Source organism: Schistocerca piceifrons, chromosome 3 (assembly GCF_021461385.2).
Source record: "Schistocerca piceifrons isolate TAMUIC-IGC-003096 chromosome 3, iqSchPice1.1, whole genome shotgun sequence".
Lineage (NCBI taxonomy): Eukaryota > Metazoa > Arthropoda > Insecta > Orthoptera > Acrididae > Schistocerca > Schistocerca piceifrons.
In genome coordinates this window covers 413,714,350-413,734,872 of record NC_060140.1, presented here as the reverse complement: position 1 = coordinate 413,734,872, position 20,523 = coordinate 413,714,350, and the positions used below count along the sequence as shown (strand labels likewise).

The window sequence follows — 20,523 nt, the reverse complement described above, 5'->3', positions numbered from 1 at the left end:
TTGTAGCAGTTATTTCAAACATTATAAGTAAACTTCCAAGAGACTGTAAGAGTGAAGAATGAAATGCGACAACGAAAATGAAACCACGACTGATGAGAGTAGTGTAACTATTATTTTAGCAATACTAATAGTTAAAGCCATGTCGCTACGAGGCAGCTTCAATGCGAACACTATATTCCAACGAATTTCATCCATTCGACATTGTGTTGAATCAATATCTTCGTGGTAATGATTTTCTGAACCAGTTACAGTTCTTAGCAATATGAATGGCTGCTTGGTTGAAAGTCCACTCTCGCTGAAGGAAGTAAATAAAAATTGACCAACATAACAGTAGTTCCTTCCATTCTGCATTAGTGAATGTAAGATACATAATCTAATTACATTCTTTCCAACCATTTCTTTACATTTCTGCTTCAGTGTCACTGACAATTTTGGCTAATGGTGACTAATTATAAAGGCATTAGTTGCGAATTATCAGAGTTGTTGAAACAGAAAGTAAAGAAATAATAAGAGTGAATACAGTTCCGAAACCTTTCATCAACTTAGTTATGGAATTTCATATTTTTATACTACGCTGTGTTAATTTGAGATATGGATATGGAGCAGTGCTCACTCCCAACTATTCGTTTTCGTGAATTTCGCTGTATATCTGTGTTTGGTTTCCCGCCCTTGTTGCAGTTATGTCGTGGTTCTTCTTCCTTCTACGTGTGGCAGCACTGATGTGTATCGATATTTGCACCGTCTTTTGTTTGGTGCATATAGCTTCCGGTTAGGGGGGTCTGCAGGCAGTCGGTAGGTTGTTGCGGACGAGGTAAAGTTATCTCCGCGCGGTGCAGTCGGCTAGGTCCGTTGGCAGCCCCTGCACAGTGTCGGAGCGTGTAAGGAGCTGTCAGATCACTACGACCTACGTGTTTCACCGACCCAGGACCTTCAAAGTGAAGTAGTGGTTTCAAGTACCCAAGCCACGTTCATTCATGTTGTGGTGGTTCCTTTCGGTGGTTTGCTGTTGGGGAGGTTTCCCTGTGAGCAACACCGAGTGTTTGTACTGCTGAAATTTAGCCGCCATGTGGTGCAATTAACTATTTTGATTGACTACAATTCAAGTGCACCAGTGGAATTTTCTGCCTTGTGGTCGTTAGTGTTCCGGTTACCTGCCCTGGCCACTAACGTAATTTCAGGCAGTGTCCTTCCCGCACCTGTTGTTTCTGTCCAACATGGTGTGTAATTTTGACAGCTAATACATACTCCATTGTGGATTATCACGTTTGTAACCTTTTCTGAGTTCTCATGTACTGACTGGGGGGAAGGAAGTCGTTGTGTCGATCGGTCCGTGTCTGTCCCCTGGTTGGGTTCCGACGGATCAAGTGTAGTTGGGCTCACCATCTGTCTCGCCTAAGTGAACGAGGGCAGGTCGATCTCCCTGGAGGTTTCTGAGTGCCACCGGTGTTTAATTATATGTTTTTAGCTGCTTAAAACTTAAGGCTTATAGTCATTTTTTTCCTTTTTCTTAAAAATTTTGCAAAATTAATTCTTTAATTTATCTTTCACGTTTAAACATTGCAGCCTTCTGCCTTTAACAGATTATGGTAATATAATTTAAAATTTTGAAACTTAATTGTGGCCTTCAGCCACTGGTATTGCACTTTGCAGATGTTTGTTCTATCTACTTTTCTGTGATGCTCTTTGTAATTATTTTATTTCTATCTTACTTGGATTTATTTATCTTGTTTATTTGTTAAGATTTCTTGTTTGGAGGCCTTCAGTCGTGAAAGAGTTGCATTCGGTAAAGGTCCGGCTATGTGCAGCCTTCGCTGTAAAAGTGTTATTAAATTACAATAAATTACAATTAGAAGGTGAAACTGACCCCAACCTTATTCGGCCCTTTCCACAATCCTAATTACCTGTTCTGCCCAGCTGGTTAAGCGGGCGTTTCAGATATAAAGAATAAAAGATCGTGGAAATGACAAAATTCCTAAGGGATCTAAAACTGCATATTATAATAAGTAAAGAGGTAAAGAGCAAGACAGTCGTGCAAATAATAAAGTACACTTATGAAGTTACTATAACTTGTGAATATAAATATAGCAAGATCTGGAACGTGTTTAATACCTCAAATATTTTAAAATGTACACTAGCTCTTAAACACATTACGCTGCCAGCACTTGAGAGCATCCTACGGCATGTGGAGTCACAAGAAACTGGCCGGCTGCTGAATATTCAGTAGCGGCGGTAGGTCCGGCGAGTGCTGACTACGTCTTCCGGACTGCTAATGGAAGTCCAAGTGCAATGGAAGCGTGTGGAAGCGAGTTCGCGTAACCCACGATACCAGACTTCACTACTTTCTCTACTGGAGTAAGGCTATAATTTAATGCAAAAAAATTCGGGGACCACCTCTGGCAGCCTTTTCAGTACAAAGAGGAGCGAGTTAACTTGTAAAAGTTTCGACAGTTCTTTCCTTTAGCCTTCGTTTCCTTCGGTAAGTCAACTGTAAAGCCAAGGATGGATCTAAACAGGAATCGCCTATCTGAGCTAGGTTATAGTGTCACAAGGGTGAGATAATGCATCTTGTAATCGTACTTAGAAATTAACTAGAGGTGACGTAATTTAATATGTTTCTTGATGAGTACAGTGAATGTTTTGAGTAACTCAAGATATACACACAAGTTCTTAAGTATGCAAGTAAATTCGACCTTGTAAAACTGCCTTTTCTCATTCAGACTGACCCTTAAAACTCGTGCATCTAAAATTGTCGGGAACACTATGCGAGAGAATCATTAGCGGTTCATGTGAAGGACAACACTGATTATTTCAAATTTCTGAGTAAATTAAGTTACTTGATTAGTTCTGCAACTAATAAAGAAAGCGTAAATCGTATTGTAAATAGAACTGACAGGAAAACTATCACTTAAGGAAAAACTTGAATTATTCAAAGAAAACTTTTATCACATCCTATTTCAAAGACAAATAGTTAGATTTTTTTTCAAATTTCGTATGCGGTAACAGTTAATAGAAGGTGAAGAGCACTGATATCTTTTCTATCGTTTTAGCGCACTATTGGAACATTTTTTGAAAAGGACCACGGTGCACAAGAAAAACTGATGCTGTGCAGCGAATGGGTCCATCTTTGTGTATTAACCTGTGCTGATTCAGTATGTAACAGTGCTGTTTTTCAGGTTTCATATAGTCGTAGATCAGTATTTTCAAGAGATGTCTACTTTCGAAACAATTAGTTCCAGTTTTGGGAACCAGGTGCAACTCTGGCGTTTGAATGCGAAAAAAGACACATAGAAATCTTTGCATATGTAGTGATTAGGAACACGACTTGGGCAGAAAAGGCAAAAAAAGTGAGAAAGGCACAATTTTGATTTTATCATTTACCGCCACTTACACAGTTTGTTCAATAAGAGTACAGGAGACGTCGGTACGATTCTTATGCTTCTTCCCTAAAACGACGTGATGACCACTTCCTCCCAGCAGTTCCGATGGAATCTGAGGAACGTGTTCCCGTATACTGGCCTTCAGATCAGGTGGAGAGCGACGTTGCTCCTGCTAAGTACGTTCTTTTAGATATCCCCAGAGCCAAACGTCACATGAATTTGCAGGCCATGCATCTAGAAAACCTCTAGAGATAACATATTAGTGATACATCGCATTAAGCAGATCATTCACTGGGCGGACAACACGAGGTGTTGCCCCATCTTGCATGGAAACAGTAGTTTTCGTACAGTTGTGCTCCTTCAAAGCAGGAACCACATGCTGTACAAGGAGATCTCGATTATGTGAAGATGTCGCTATAAACCTGACAAGCCCTCTGGGTATATTCTCTTCAAAGAGAGGACTGAGGATAAAAGCGTTTCTGCATCCACACCATACAGTCACGGCGAGTGCAATGCCTCTTTGTGCACAACGCGTGTTTTAATACACTCCTGGAAATGGAAAAAAGAACACATTGACACCGGTGTGTCAGACCCACCATACTTGCTCCGGACACTGCGAGAGGGCTGTACAAGCAATGATCACACGCACGGCACAGCGGACACACCAGGAACCGCGGTGTTGGCCGTCGAATGGCGCTAGCTGCGCAGCATTTGTGCACCGCCGCCGTCAGTGTCAGCCAGTTTGCCGTGGCATACGGAGCTCCATCGCAGTCTTTAACACTGGTAGCATGCCGCGACAGCGTGGACGTGAACCGTATGTGCAGTTGACGGACTTTGAGCGAGGGCGTACAGTGGGCATGCGGGAGGCCGGGTGGACGTACCGCCGAATTGCTCAACACGTGGGGCGTGAGGTCTCCACAGTACATCGATGTTGTCGCCAGTGGTCGGCGGAAGGTGCACGTGCCCGTCGACGGGACCGGACCGCAGCGACGCACGGATGCACGCCAAGACCGTAGGATCCTACGCAGTGCCGTAGGGGGCCGCACCGCCACTTCCCAGCAAATTAGGGACACTGTTGCTCCTGGGGTATCGGCGAGGAACATTCGCAACCGTCTCCATGAAGCTGGGCTACGGTCCCGCACACCGTTAGGCCGTCTTCCGCTCACGCCCCAACATCGTGCAGCCCGCCTCCAGTGGTGTCGCGACAGGCGTGAATGGAGGGACGAATGGAGACGTGTCATCTTCAGCGATGAGAGTCGCTTCTGCCTTGGTGCCAATGATGGTCGTATGCGTGTTTGGCGCCGTGCAGGTGAGCGCCACAATCAGGACTGCATACGACCGAGGCACACAGGGCCAACACCCGGCATCATGGTGTGGGGAGCGATCTCCTACACTGGCCGTACACCACTGGTGATCGTCGAGGGGACATTGAATAGTGCACGGTACACCCAAACCGTCATCGAACCCATCGTTCTACCATTCCTAGACCGGCAAGGGAACTTGCTGTTCCAACAGGACAATGCACGTCCGCATGTATCCCGTGCCACCCAACGTGCTCTAGAAGGTGTAAGTCAACTACCCTGGCCAGCAAGATCTCCGGATCTGTCCCCCATTGAGCATTTTTGGGACTGGATGAAGCGTCGTCTCACGCGGCCTGCACGTCCAGCACGAACGCTGGTCCAACTGAGGCGCCAGGTGGAAATGGCACGGCAAGCCGTTCCACAGGACTACATCCAGCATCTCTACGATCGTCTCCATGGGAGAATAGCAGCCTGCATTGCTGCGAAAGGTGGATATACACTGTACTAGTGCCGACATTGTGCATGCTCTGTTGCCTGTGTCTATGTGCCTGTGGTTCTGTCAGTGTGATCATGTGATGTATCTGACCCCAGGAATGTGTCAATAAAGTTTCCCCTTCCTGGGACAATGAATTCACGGTGTTCTTATTTCAATTTCCAGGAGTGTAGTATCCCAGATTCAACTGTTCTGTATATTCGCTGCGCCCTGTTATATAAAGTGTGCCTCGACACTCAATAGAATATTGACCGGCCACATAGCATCAACTTCGATCCGTGCCAGAAACCGAAGTGCAAATTCAGAACGTTGTTGTGGATAACGAGGTTTCAGTTGATGCACCGTCTGGATCTTGTATGGGTACCAGCGTAAAAAACACCGCAAAACATTGAGTAATATTGACCATGGGACCGACAACTCTAGTGACACTGCACGAGCACTATCACTGCCCAGGGCGCGTGCTGCATGGTCAGCATCCTTGTCAATTACTTCCACCGGTATAGGAAACCATCTCTTACAGGTGCCACACGAAACTCACCCGTGTTTTCGGATTTCATTACCATCTTCTTTAGACCCTTCAGTTGTCAATATTCTCTCAATGGAGCACAGTAAATGCTGCCATTCACATAAAACAGTTTCACTAACGGCGCACGGTCTCTCTTCTCGATAACCATTGTGTTCGCTCCCGCTATGGCTTGTCAAACAACAGCATGGATGCCATATCGTCATACAAACAGTGTACAGCGTCATATTTGCACAGATGACACTAATTTGTTTTCCGTAGTAAATCGGTTCCGCTTTAACACATTAACGTTTCTACCAAGTATCGCCGCCATAGGCTAATTACGACCGACACTGGACCTCCGTGAGAAGCTGTGCTTTAACCACTCGGTATAACCAGAATTCCCATCGAATTCTCTCGAAAGCCTTAAGTTGTAAATCTGTCCTCTAATGGCATATTAGCTTGACATTAATTTTCGCATGAGGGCAATCAAGAAAAGGTCTATCAAGGTGAACACAGTATTTCTTTTTCCACATCTTACGAACTGAGTTTAATTTATGCATATCGGAGTAAACTAAACAATTACAACACTGAAACGAACTCTATTTTCGATATGTGGTAATATTTGCTTTATGAATTTCCCAAATGTCAAAAATGGTTCAAATGGCTCTGAGCACTATGGGACTTAACATTTGAGGTCACCAGTCCCCTAGAACTTAGAACTACTTAAACCTAAGTAACCTAAGGACATCACACACATCCATGCCCGAGGCAGGATTCGAACCTGCGACCGTAGCATTCCCAAATGTCATCAGTTCTTCAGTATACAACATCTCTATCTTTTTCACGTTATTTTCTCTGTGCGTTGCGACGCTCACTTTTCACCTGAAGATGGCCTAGTTAGGAGAAAATAGTTAGTGTTTCTTAATAGATCATATTTAAATTTTTTGTTCTAACATTTAGTATACGTTCGGAAATGTGACTGTAGGAGGATACAAGATGACTTGGAAAGGATTTGTGATTGGTGTAAAGAATGGCAGCTAACTCTAAATATAGATAAATGTAAATTAATGAAGATGAATAGGAAAAAGAATCCCGTAATGTTTGAATACTTCATTAGTAGTGTAGCGCTTGACACAGCCACGTCGATTAAATATTTGAGCGTAACATCGCAGAGCGACATGAAGTGGTACAAATATGTAATGGCACTTGTGGGGAAGGCGGATAGTCGTCTTCGGTTGATTGGTAGAATTTTGGGAAAATGTGGTTCATCTGTAAAGGAGACCGCTTATAAAACACTAATATGACCTGTTCTTGAGTACTTCTCGAGTGTTTGGTATCCTTATCAGGTCGGATTGAGGGAGGACATAGAAGCAATTCAGAGGCGGGCTGCTAGATTTGTTACTGGTAGGTTTGATCAACACGCGAGTGTTACGGAAATGCTTCAGGAACTATGGTGGAAGTCTCTGGAGGAAAGGAGGCGTTCTTTTAGTGAATCGCTGCTGAGGAAATTTAGAGAATCAGCATTTGAGTCTGACTGCGGTACAATTTTACTGCCGCCAACTTATATTTCGTGGAAAGACCACAAAGATAAAAGAGATTAGGGCTTGTACAGAGGAATATAGGCAGTCATTTTTCCCTCGTTCTGTTTGGGAGTGGAACAGGGAGAGAAGGTGCTAGTTGTGGTACGAGGTACCCTCCGCCACGCACCGTATGGTGGATTGCGGAGTATATATGTAGATGTAGAAATATGGTCTATATTTTAGTGGACTTCGTTTTGTTTTTATGTAAAATGTATTTCGCAACAGCATATACTTGTGAGGCAATTGCGACATTATCTTTCGAGCATTCACAGTACCAAGAATGAAGTTATACAATATAGCCACTACAATGTTTTGATTTGCAAACCAGGGTGTCATCTATTGCACAAACTATTGCTTTACTAATGTAGGCGTGTAATTAGAGAAAGAGACAGATCTTTCAGTTACCACGCAACGTACTCGAGGTATTATCCCACAACGTCTGTATTCCCATTGGTATCATGGAATATAGTATACAAAGAAGTCTACACTGGTCAATAGCGTTGAATAAGCAATACTCCATATCAACATGGTAAGCTGATGAATTTGCGTATATGTAGTCAGTATGTCGCAGGCAGAAAATGTCATTTCTACTTCACTAAAGCGGCGATTACTCAGACTGGACAATTAAGTCGTCAATCGTCTCCTACTTCACATATAGATTTGCATCACCATTCACTAAATATGTCATTTATTATTTACGTACGGGTACCTATTAGTGATCTTGTTTTCATAGGGGCTGTGCCTTCATGTAAAGTGACTAAAAGCTCACACACATCCCACCAAAGTATAAGCATCAAAATAACATTTCATTACTCTAAATGCATATATCGTCCGTAAATTTGATCGTCATTTTCCAATTTCTGTCTTCCCTTATAGATTTTACTCTACACTGCAGTGGCTGTCACCCTTTCTGAGACTATTACACCTGAGTACATTCAGGTATTAGTTACCATTCCCGCCCCGCCGTCACACCATCATCCACATTAGCATCCAACTAACCTTTATAATCGGAAAGAATTTTCTTCGATGAATTTTGTCTTGAAAATGATGGTTCATAAATGATATTAAGTGTTTTAGGTTTTTTAGTAAGCCACGGACTCAGTATGAAAATTGGTACTGCTTATTTCTAACAATCGTTATTTTCTAGAACGACGAAGCAGTTTTCAGTGCATCGCGTGTGCTACCTACAGCTCGATCTTAGAAAAGAAAGCAAACTACCTATCTATTATTGATACTAGCAGACACTCGTTACCTAACATGCTTCCCTTCCACAGCTGCTATACCTGGGAGCCCTTGCTCCATGCATATCCTACACCGTCATTTAAAATCAACCAAATTAAATCTGCTCACTATGTTTGGGACTGTTGTTAGTAAATCACTTGATTCTTCGTTTCCCTACTTCTGAACTGGCAGAAATTTGAAGACCTCTGGCTGCTAATGGTGTGTATATGTAACCACTACTACTAATGGGATCGTTTAGCTGGCGAGAGAGCGTTGCGGAGATGCTAAACAAATCCCACTGGCAGACGTTACAAGGGAGACGTTGTGCATCGGGGATAGATCTACTACTGAAATTTCGGAACAGCACCTTTCAGGAGGAGTTAGACAACATATTAGTTCCCCCCACATACATCTCGCGTATTGACCACGAGGAGAAAATTCGAGAAATTAGAGCCAATACAGAGGCTTACCGACAACGATTCTTCCCACGCACTATTCGCGAGTGGAACAGGGTTGGAGGGATCAGATAGTGGTACCGAAGGTACCCTCCGCCACACACCATTCGGTGGATTGCGGAGTATGATGTAGATGTAGATGTAATGATAACAACAATAAAAATAATGCAGTGTTGGCCCTACAGCAGTGTAGTACCCATCATAGTTGCTCTGGTGGTGTATTGTCAATCAGTTCGTTTATTGTTGTGAACTTCCAGTCTACTGCAGAGACTTTCTACAACGCGGGGAAGAATTTTTCAAGAGATATTTAAGCATGTGTGATGTACACACGAAGGTGACAAAAGTCATATACATCTACATCTACCTATATACCCCCTATATCCACCAAGCGGTGAGTGGCGGAGGGCACAATTCGCACCAAAGTCATATTCCCCCACCCTCTGTTCCACTAGCGGATCGCGCGAGGGAAAAACGACTGTCTGAACACCTCAGTACGAGCTCTTATTTCCCTTATCTTCGAATGGTGATCATTGCGCGATTTGAAAGTTGGTGGTAATAATGTGTGCTCTACATCCTCGGTGGAGATCGGAATTCGGAATTTAGTGAGCAGCCCCTTCCGTTTAGCGCGTCATCTGTCTGCAAGTGTGTCCCACTTCAAACTTTTTATGAGATTTGTAATGCTCTCGTGATGGCTAAATGTACCAGTCACGAATTTTGCAGCACTTCTTTGGACTTTCTCAATCTCTTGAATCGGACCCAACTGTTAAGGGTCCCATACAAACAGTATTCTAAGACTGGACGAACTAACGTATTGTAAGCTACTTCCTTTGTTGAAGGACAGCATCGCTTCAGGATTCTACCAATAAACCGCAATCTAGGGTTTGTCTTACCCACTACTTGTCTAATCTGATCATTCCATTCGAGATCATTTCGGATAGTCACACCCAGATACTTGACGGATGTTACCGCTTCTAAAGACTGGACATTTATTTTGTACTCTTACATTAATGGGGATTTTCACCTTGTTATACGCAGTAGGTTACACTTACTAATATTGAGAGATAACTGCCAGTCATTACACCATGCATTTATTTTCTGCAAATCTTCTTTGATTTGTTCACAGCTTTCGTGTGATACTACTTTCCTGAAGACTACAGAATCATCGGCAAACAGTCTAATGCCGCGGTAAATACCATCAACTAGATCGTTTATGTAAATCGTAAAAGTCAGCGGACCTATTACGCTGCCCTGGGGCATACCTGAAGTTAGGCTTGTTTCTGTTGAAGTCACCCCGTTCAGGACGACATACTGCTCCCTGTCTGTTAGAAAACTTTCTATCCAACCGCATATGTCATTGGATAAACCGTAAGCGCCCACTTATTGGAGCAAGCGACAGCGCGGAACTGTGTCGAACGCCTTTCGAAAGTCGAGAAATATGGCATCAACTTGGGAGCCGATATCTGGAGCGTGTTGTATACCATGCACAAGAGGGCCAGCTGTGTCGCGCATGACCATTGTTTCCTAAAACCGTGCTGGTTTCTGCAGATGACCTTCTCAGAGTCTAGAAAGGTCATTATGTCTGAACACAAAATATGTTCCATTATTCTACAACAAATCGGTAAGTATTTGCATCCGATTTTCTACCCTTTTTATAGATTGCTATGACCTGGGCCTTCTTTCAGTCCCGTGGAACTTTCCGCTGTTCCAATGATCGCTGATAGATAATGGATAAGGATGGTGCTATATTTGTAGCATTATCAACATATAATCTTATGGGGCCACCGTCTGGTCCAGATGCCTTCTTGGCGTGTAAGGATATTAACTGTTTTACATCCCAGATACACTAAACACTACGTCAGCCATCCTTGCATTTGTTCGATAATTGAAAGGGGGAATGGTTCTGCAGTCCTCTACCGTAAACGAGTTTTTGAAAGCTAGGTTTAGAATTTCAGCCTTCTGTTTATCATCATCAGTTACATTACCCGTACTTTCAGCAAGAGACCTCCTTTCGCCCAGAGTAAAGTAGCAGCTCGACGTGGTATGGACTCACCATGTCGTCGGAAGTCCCCTGAAGAAATACTCAGTCATTCTACCTCTGTAGCCATCCGCAGTTGGGAAAGTGCTGCCGTTACAGGATTTTGTGCACGAACTGACCTCTCTATTATGTCCCACAAATGTTCGATGGGATTTGTGGCGGGCGATCTGTCCCATAGTGCTCAGAGCCATTTGAACCATTTAGCTCTTACCAACTGAAATCGGAACTCATCTGACCATGCCACGGTTTTTCAGTCGTCCAGGGTCCAATTGCTATGATCAGGAGCCCAGTAGAGCCACTGCAGGCAATATGGTGCACAGGCAGTCGCGTCGCTCGTATGCTGCCATGGCCCATTAACTCGGAATTTCGCCACACTCTCCGGACGGATACGTTCGTCGTACGTCCCACAATGATTTCTGTGGTTATTTGACGTAGTGTTGCTTGTCTGTTATCACTGACGACTCAACGTAAACACGGCTGACCTCGATCGTTAAGTGAAGACCGTCGGCCACTGCTTTGTCCGTGATGATAGGTAATGCCTGAAATGTGATATTCTCATCACAGTCTTTACACTGTTGGTCTTAGAATACTAAATCCCCTAACGATTTCTGAAATGGAATGCCCCATTTGTCTAGTTCCAATTACCATTCCGTTTTCAAAGTCTGTTAATTCCATCGTACGGCATATTCCACATAGTTCCAAATTTCTGCCACCACGTGAAAATATGGCATTGTTTTGACGTCAATATGTTGGTGTAATGGATTAAGAACGTTGGATTTATCGTACGAAACGGGGCAGCTTTCAGCAGGAAGACTGTGAGCCGTGGTACGCCTTTTCTGGCACACCAGCTCTTTGGCACGACTATCGATTACCCGGCTGTACTACGATCTTTGCTCCTGTTGTGATCTGGCGGCGGGTATTTGCGGTCGGCGAGTTGGTCGACGAACTCGCTACGAGGCGCTAGGACGTGTTTTAGGGGACGAAGGAGCAAAACACGCGGGCTCGGCCAGCAGCGGCGCGACCGGTGTGCCCTGCAGGACGGTCTGGAGTTTGTGGTGCACCTGCCAGATGTCAACTCCGGGCGCTGCTCGTCGCAATGCTTTGGTGCCTGTTTTCTCGGACAGACCCATTCCTCGAGACCATCTCGAACGACGCTCTCCATCGAAGGTGTTGGTGGTTTTGGTGCCTTCGTTTCGTGGAATTATTTGCGTTGTAGCGACTGCAACCTGTTGGTTGGTTTCCCTAATGTATGTGTTGTTGACGTAAGAGCAGACGGCAAGGTGTGTGATCGCATGGAGACCGACAGTCACTATTTCCTTTAACGAAATCAGCGTCCCCAAAAGATGTAGTAACTGTAAGGTATTGAAGATATTAGGTCATAGTCTAGTTGTGATTTTCTGCAGACCAAGCTTACGCAATTGGCAGTTACATTGCAGACCTATGCAACGAAATTAAAGAGCAACAAACCTAGTTTTGTTGTGAAGTTGTGCATTTGAATAACGTGATATTATCTTCAAATTATTTATATTTCATCTTTGTACACATTGTCGGCCTTAATCATACGTGTAAATAATGTTTGGCAAACTATGAGAGTGTAAAAGTCTGATACAACTTTACAGTATTGCATTTGTGTACAAGTTTTAATTTAAATTTTTTACAACATTGATATTGCTGCAAAATTTAAGTAGTTTCTATTGAAGGAACTTACTGGTTTTTTTCAACTTATATTGTTAATTGATCTCTTAACTTATATTAATTGATGTTTGCTTGGTGTTTTCCGTGTTTTCTGTGGCCTGTTTGTGTTCCAGTTACCTGCGAGTTGGGATGTGTGGCAGCGGCACCGCGTTCCGCTTCGGTGCACAGAATCTGTGACGTGTCGTCTAATGGGAAGTGACTCCCGGTTGGGCCCCGGCGTTTAGGTGTTTTTTTGGACGGCTAGTCTGCTGCTTCCGTCATTTTAAGTTAAGTCACCTTTTGCCCAGGGCAGCCTGGTGTCACTGACCATTTGATAAATGTTTAACATCTCTCATGTATATTTTAAAAAATTAAATTTGCTTGCCAAAGAATTATTTAAGTCTAACGTATTGTGCTGGTTGTGTTATTGCTCAAAAAAATTATATCTGTACCACGTTTTTAAATCACTTAAGATTGTAATTTATTGTTCATTAAGTAATTCTAATTTGCTGCTTGCTTGAGATGGAAGCTATTTGTCATTTCTATGTTGTTTTTTTGGCTGCCACGTGTTGATTGTATGTTAGCTGTTTTATAAACGTGGTCTTGAATAAATTGGTTAAGTTATTGATCTGCTAGTTGTTGTGTTTAAGGAGTGACATTATTGTGGCCCTGACCTTCCATGCTAATCCCGACTTCCTAAGTCACAGACTGTGCATTACGGGAATGCTGCCTGCAGAAACAGATGCGATGGGGTCCCACGTTGATAAAGTCGCTGTGGCTATAGCCAAACATGCAGAAGATGCCTCAAATTCTGCAGACATTGCTCGAGCTGTGTCACTGAAATTCTCTCTCTCCTGGACAACAGTTAAAAAGATTTTGCACCGCATTTTACACTGGTATCACTATAAGATTTTGAATGTGCTCCAAATGAAGCCGCAAGACAGGCTATAACGCCGTGACTTTGCCTTTCGGTTTTTGGCATGCATAGAAATCGATGACATGTGGTAGGAAAAAATTTTTGCACGGACGAGTCACATTTTACTCTGCGCGCATATGGGGTTCCGGCCCGCCACATGTTGTGCAGTAACAACCACTGTACTCAGCTAATGTGACTGTCTGGTGTGGATTCACAAATTCCAACGATTTCGGTCCGTGTGTCTTCGGAGGGAATGACACCTCGTTGGCCTCTTAAGTGTACAACGACATCTGCAACTTATAAGCACCTCCTTGTTCAACACGTGATTCCAACTTTGCAAGAACGCAATTGTGTCCACGTTACTATTTTCATACAAGATGTGCTGACAGCACATGTCGCTTGCCAGGTGAAAGATTTGCTTCCAGAAACCTTCCGTAATGATTGCATTTCAAGATGTGTGGCCTTCCAGCTCCCCCGACATAAATCCATGTGGCTTCTGGATGTGGGGTATCTGAAAGATCGAGTCAGGAATGTATCTGGACTTTTCCTGATCTAAAGGATAGCATACGACGACATATCGCTCTGATTATACCGAATATACGAGAAACTGGCAATTACACTGTGTTATGGATGCAGAATGTTGCTGAGTCGAGAGATCTTATTGAACACATGCAGTAACCTGTGACCATATCCCAATAATCATGTCATAACCACCGATACCGTATGTTTGATCGCTCCCCCCCCCCCCCCCCCCCTTTCCTGCACCAACAGCACATTCTGATTGTTTATAGCACCATATTTTAACCTGATGACAGAAAGTGGAACTATTATTTTGTTCAGTATACTCCAAGAGCGCACAGATTAATGAATGTATCTACGATGTTTCAGTATCTGCGATGTACGCAACTCGCAATGGAGCACTCGGAACATCGTCAGTTTGTTGTAACCACACAACCTGGAAAGCACATACCTTATCAGTGAAAAACGCTGGGACTAATTCTCTGTGAAGTAGTTACAGAAAGCAATTTACTGGGTGTTACAGAGACTACGAATGTGAAAGACCTAAGATGACCAACTCAGATTTCAGTGTAAGAAATTGTTGATGGTTAAACAACATGTTGATGAATGTGTGTATCATATCGTGCAAAGGCGAAAAGTTACTGAAACGTTTCGGCTGCCTTAGTCACTATCAGTATATTGGTGATGAGGAGTGCGGCAGGAGAAGAGAGGGGAACGTGTGGCTACTCACTTCTGCTGGGCGCCCTGCAGCAGACGCTCTAGGTTCCCATCGCTGTAGTCCTCGACGCCGTCATCTGAAACACAGAAAGTGGTGCAGAAATGTCAGAAAACTACAAACATTAGTTCTTCTCTAGCTTTGCCCCACATCAACACTAGCGTGTCTCACAAGACCTGCTTATGAGAAGCGAGAAAATTTTAATGTTTGTAACTACGGTACATATTTTAACCAGCTGTAATGTTTCTTCACTGTAACAATCGATTTCGGTCGATACTCGGGCGATCTTCAAGTTATCTATATCAAAGGAAAAGATTTCTGATTATTTGGGTACGACACACTGTACCGGGTGGGTCAGAAATCACACTCCGAATGTTTAAGATTATTTTCAACCTAGAATACATTTCCAGATCCATTTAAATACGCAACAGAAAACGTATTTAAATGGCAAGCATGGAATAACGAAGAAACGAATGTCTTTACAGACGTATTATATATTTCAAACACCCTCTGTATGCTGACGATATGTTGTGTATTGTCTTTGGCCCAGAAGTAAACATTACGAGACCCGGAGGTAAGATACGAAGAACATTCATCTTCCATCATAACCTTACGGGGAGTAGCTAATACTGGAAAAACTGCAAGTAACTGTTCGCAGGCATAACGTCTTGTATTCATGTCATGGTCAATTAATTCACTGATGCTGTCGGGTCGAAATGAATAGTAATCTTCTTTCATCATCCAGTGATGCTTGGAGATTCTGGTACTGTTCATCCACCGACCGCTTCTTCGTTAGATTTGCTAGAGAACGAAGCAGTGATGCATTCAAGCGTTCAAGGCTTCATTGCTGTTGTCATATTTATTGTGTCTTCCACTGTCTGGTGCATATTTCAGAGAACCAGTGTAAAGCCCTTTCTTTTCAGTTCCCGAAGATTAGCCTCCGTTGGGGGCTCTTCCTTGAAGTGATTAAAAAAGTTATCCCTAATTTTACCATAGGTATTGCTAAAAAGAAGATATACTTCATTTGTGCCTCTGCTTGTATCCGCCATTATAACACAATCACCTTGGTAGCAAAACAGAACGCGACCACATGCCGTAGCATTCGCCAGAACCACAAGCAGACCGACACGATCAATCACATTACGTATTTTCATGGGCTGACGCCTGCATTGTTGAAATTTGATGCATAGCAATTATCAGCTGCGGTGTTGTAATTTGGGTGACCTGTACAAAAGTACTAAGGGGCAGGGTGCATTATTTTCAACCTAGAATACATTTCCAGATCCATTTAAACTCGCAACTTTATGTTAAGTTACTCCAACACTTTAGATCGTGGCTTCTGTCCAACCACGTACAGAGTTTCTCAAAGAAATGAATTAATGTATGCTCACAAAAGCACTAATCGACTGTGCATCCTATAAAAGCATTCCTTTGTCTCAAACAATAGAGGGTTACATTCATAGGATGCACAGTTCATAACTGCTTTTGTAAGTATATTTCAGTTTCCATAATGAATTCTCACGCTGCAGCGAAATGTGCGCTGATTTGACACTTCCTGGCAGGTTAAAACTATAGACATGAGGTACTCCCGGAGGGAAAGCAGTGAGGCTGAGTCGTGGAATCGTGGGTTTATAGCTTGGTTGGTAGAGCGCTCTCATGCGAAAGACAAAGATTTGAGTCTCGGTGTGGCAGACAACTTTAACCTGCCACGAAACTTCATATTTGTGTGTGTGTGTGTGTGTGGAGCCGCGGGGGCGGGGGGGGGGGGGGGTGGCGGGGCGGGGGGGGGGTGGCGGGGGGGGGGGGGGGGAATGGCCACTGTTCACGGATGTCATATACCATTTATTAGAAAAAAGTATTCTTCTGATACAAATAATACGAAAATAGAGTAAAGGCCGAAATCGATTCTTATACTAACTAAATAGTACTGCACGGGATAAAAGAAAGAGAGGTTTCTTACGTTTACTAACAATAACTACTCGTATGTCACCACCTGCATAGCTAAAGATAATATCCTGAGAAGCAGTTTAATTGTGCCTAATATTTGGTTTACTTGGACAATGACGACGTCGTGTATAAGGAATCGAATAGTCGAGTAATTCAATAAGGAACTAAAATTAAACGCACAATCTAGTAAAAGACGTAGCTTCAAAATTTACGGATAAAAAATTGTTACCTTTTGATAACTTACATATAAGTGAAATCCTTAGAGGCACAGCATGCACAGTATGTTTTAGACTATGTAAGATCTGTTGAACTGGGATAAAATTGAAGTGTTAACTTCATAAATTGCGTCTCAATTATAATTATAGAAACATGACTAACTTGTACGAATACTGGTGCTATTGTCATGTCTGGATTTTTTTTAAACTTGAAAAATTGTGTCCAGATAAAAGACATCATTAAACTGTAATATTGTCTTGTATATCACCAACAACCATACTGACAAAATTACTGGGCTACTGGAAATAGGATTGCTAAATTGTATTTATATAGAATGTGATCGTTACACGGTAATGGATATGTTATGTGAAAGTTATCGTATTTCTTCCTTACATCTAGGTCCATTTAAACAATTAGGAGTTATCTTAACTCAAAGAAGGCTACGTGTAAAAACTGTGGTGATTTTGGAAAGGTGTGTGACATGGAGAAACTAAGAAGAGAGTTGTTGTCAGGTGTGTTTTGTGAAAAATGTGCTTTGCAATTTCATCGTGTGACAAAGTAGCCACTATGCAGTGCTGGCGCCCATGTATAAACTTTAAGGTGTGTGACTCCTTAGAGGAGTCAGAAGCAACAATAAACCATTAAGATACTAGAGCTGACGGCCTTCTCTTAACTTACTTCGATTAATTTCACAAACTTCATTATGTAAAATATCTACAGAGCTTTTACTTCGAACCTGAAGATAATAACTACACATTTTGGACTTCTACGAGATAATTATGAAAAAAACCAAGTGTATTGTGCCTCCTAGTTTTCTTAGGCATAAAATCATCGGTAATTAGTTGAAATAATCAGCAATCAGTTGCACAAAAGGAATTTTACCTTCTTTACCGGTGCAACTGGTGGATGATTATTTCAACAAATAGAAATACAGTTGTTTAAGGTGGATAAATCACACATCTGTTACACTGAACTCACAACGGCCCATGCAAAATCCGAGATGTCGATTGGATATCACAAATTTCAGTGCTATATTTTTTCTGTAAATTTTGTATTTTCGTATAAAAATTGCAGGCCCATGATGCTCTCGTAACAAGCTTAAAAAATAGAAAAACATCGTTCGATTATAGCAGTTCTTCCGATTAATTTTTCGTATTTATTACGTTTGACGATTTGATATTAAAATTTCAGACATATGAATAATTAATTTCTACGACGGAGATAAAATGGTTTTATATCATTTATTGTACCTATATTACAGCTAAAAGCCATTAAGGTTTGTTCGTATTCACTATTTTTCTTGCACGAAAGACCAGCCAAAAGAAAGTGTTAGTCATAGAATTTGTTCCACTGTATATTTCAAATTTAAGGTTCGAGATTTACTCGATCCGAGAGATATTACTCTCCGAGGCAATATTTTCGCCCGTTTTCCTTTTGTCGTAAGCGAGTGTTCGTAAGAATTTTCAGCAAAACGTGAGAAGTAAGCCGCTCAGATGTGGCACCGCTGCAGGGCTTACAGATTGACGCCATCCATTTTATTGGGCTGGACAACGTATGTGCGTGGCGTGCTCTGGACATCTAGTGCTTCGGGAGCGTCTGACGTCGACAGTACTCATCCATCACGTGGTCGACAGCTGTGAAAGGCTGCGAAACATCGCCCTCTGGACAGCAGCAGCTGCGGCGAGATATACTCTGAACATAAAGCTTTTGTTGATGTTCCTGCGATTTCTGGTTGGCACAGCACTGTAGGTTCACGTTATAACGTCATTAGAAGACCAATTCTGACGAATTTGTTTAAAAATTACGGGAATTTGACCAAACTGAGTAACATTACATACTTGCAACAGACACCCGTACTATGCAATCCAGCAATAGTGTTTGACAGAAGATATAAGTTCCAGTGAACTGAAAGAAAGATTGTCATTACCTCTCTTTAAACATCCTGTACAGTAAACATTTTGATGAGTCTTATTTTATTTTATTACAAAGTTACTTTCATTACGAAATTATATCTCTATAATTACATCGCGAGTCGTGACGACAAAAATATCGTCGATCGTACCAATAAACGTTCGGTGCTTTTTTTAAATTTATTACTCAGTTATCAATTGTTTGGATGTTCTATAGAAAGCAGGAAGAATGTTGGCTGCTTCTCTTGAAACTGCCATTTCATTACATCGATAAATATACATCTGACCGTTGACTATTTGAGCTTTGAAATATATTTACACTGCAACTCCATGTTACGGCTTAAAAACAGGAATTAAAAGGAAAAAATTGACCCTATTGTCATTTCATCCTTTTTATCAAGACCATTTATTCATTTGATAATGTTCTATTTTCAAGAGCTTGTCACGTCTGTATATGAAGAGACCGCTGCTGCAACGAGAGAGGTATTGCGTATTATATGAAATATATATGAAGATAGTAACTGTTCTCGAAAGAACAGATACCATTGATGACCGTGCAGCTTCTCTAGAATAAATTATAATTAATTGAAACCCTCAGCTGCTGACAGGTGTTCTTGACATACCTCGATGGAGACAGCTGAAACTGTGTGCCCCGACCGGGACTCGAAGCCAGTATCTCCTGCTTACATGACAGACGCTCTATCCATCTGAGCCACCGAGGACATAGACGAATAGCGCGACTGCAGGGACTTATCCCTTGCACGCTTCCAGTGAGGCCCACAATCCCAACTGTCCACAATCTACCTACGTAATGTTCCTAATAGACACTTTGCCCATCCACTCGTTACTCGGGTTCACTTAAGCTGACGGGAAGTTGAAAGGTTAGACCACTTATAATCGAAGTTTTACCCCGTATTAGTCTTTCTCCGCTGCTGTCACACATTTTTGTCCTTATGTACCGAGCGGTTTGAGGCGCCATGTCACGGATTGCGCAGCCGCTCCCGCCGGAGGTTCGAGTCCTCTCTCGGGCATGGCTGTGTGTTGTTCTTAGCGTAAAGTTTAAGTAGTGTGTAAGTCTAGGGACCGATGACCTCAGCATTTTGGTCCCTTAGGGATTCACACACATTTGAGCATTCGCCAAACAAACTGACACTATTATTGGCTATCTGCAACACTCGTTCTTGATACCTGTTTGACGTGCTGAAGAATATAAATAGGAAAAATATTGCGCTTCGTACTTTTAAAATATTATAAGTCTGCTGAATGAAGGAAATAAATACCAACGTCGTTTTCGAACGTCCCGTTCCTACCCCCACCCTAGCGATAGGAAGGGTATTTTAGTCTACTTTTACGCAAATAATGATTCACCATTCACGTATTCAACAATTTTGTTTGAAATTGTTCCAGATTTTTTTTTCAGATAGTGAGTGATAGGTGTGCTAATTTGATAGAAATTGCTTCTTGCGTTAGAGATAGTTTCATATTTGCCTGTATTTGAATCCCCATCCCCAGTCCTTTATCCTTTGGGAGTGTAACCCATGATCCTAGAGATCACTAAAATTATGAATTCGGTGGTTACTTAACACTTTTACATATCACAGCTTCTCATCCCCTACACTAGGGTTTTTTGGAGTGTATTACTCCCATAGTGTTCTTATA

At 42.4% G+C, this 20,523-nt stretch overlaps 1 protein-coding gene across 1 annotated transcript in view; it reads right to left on the bottom strand.

The window, feature by feature from the left end:
• Nucleotides 1-20,523, bottom strand: part of LOC124788701 — a 433,390-nt gene that overhangs the window by 59,532 nt on the left and 353,335 nt on the right. The window contains exon 3 of the mRNA XM_047255980.1: nt 14,807-14,870. Within this exon, the coding sequence (XP_047111936.1) occupies nt 14,807-14,870 (64 nt within the window). The remainder of the gene's footprint in view (nt 1-14,806; nt 14,871-20,523) is intronic.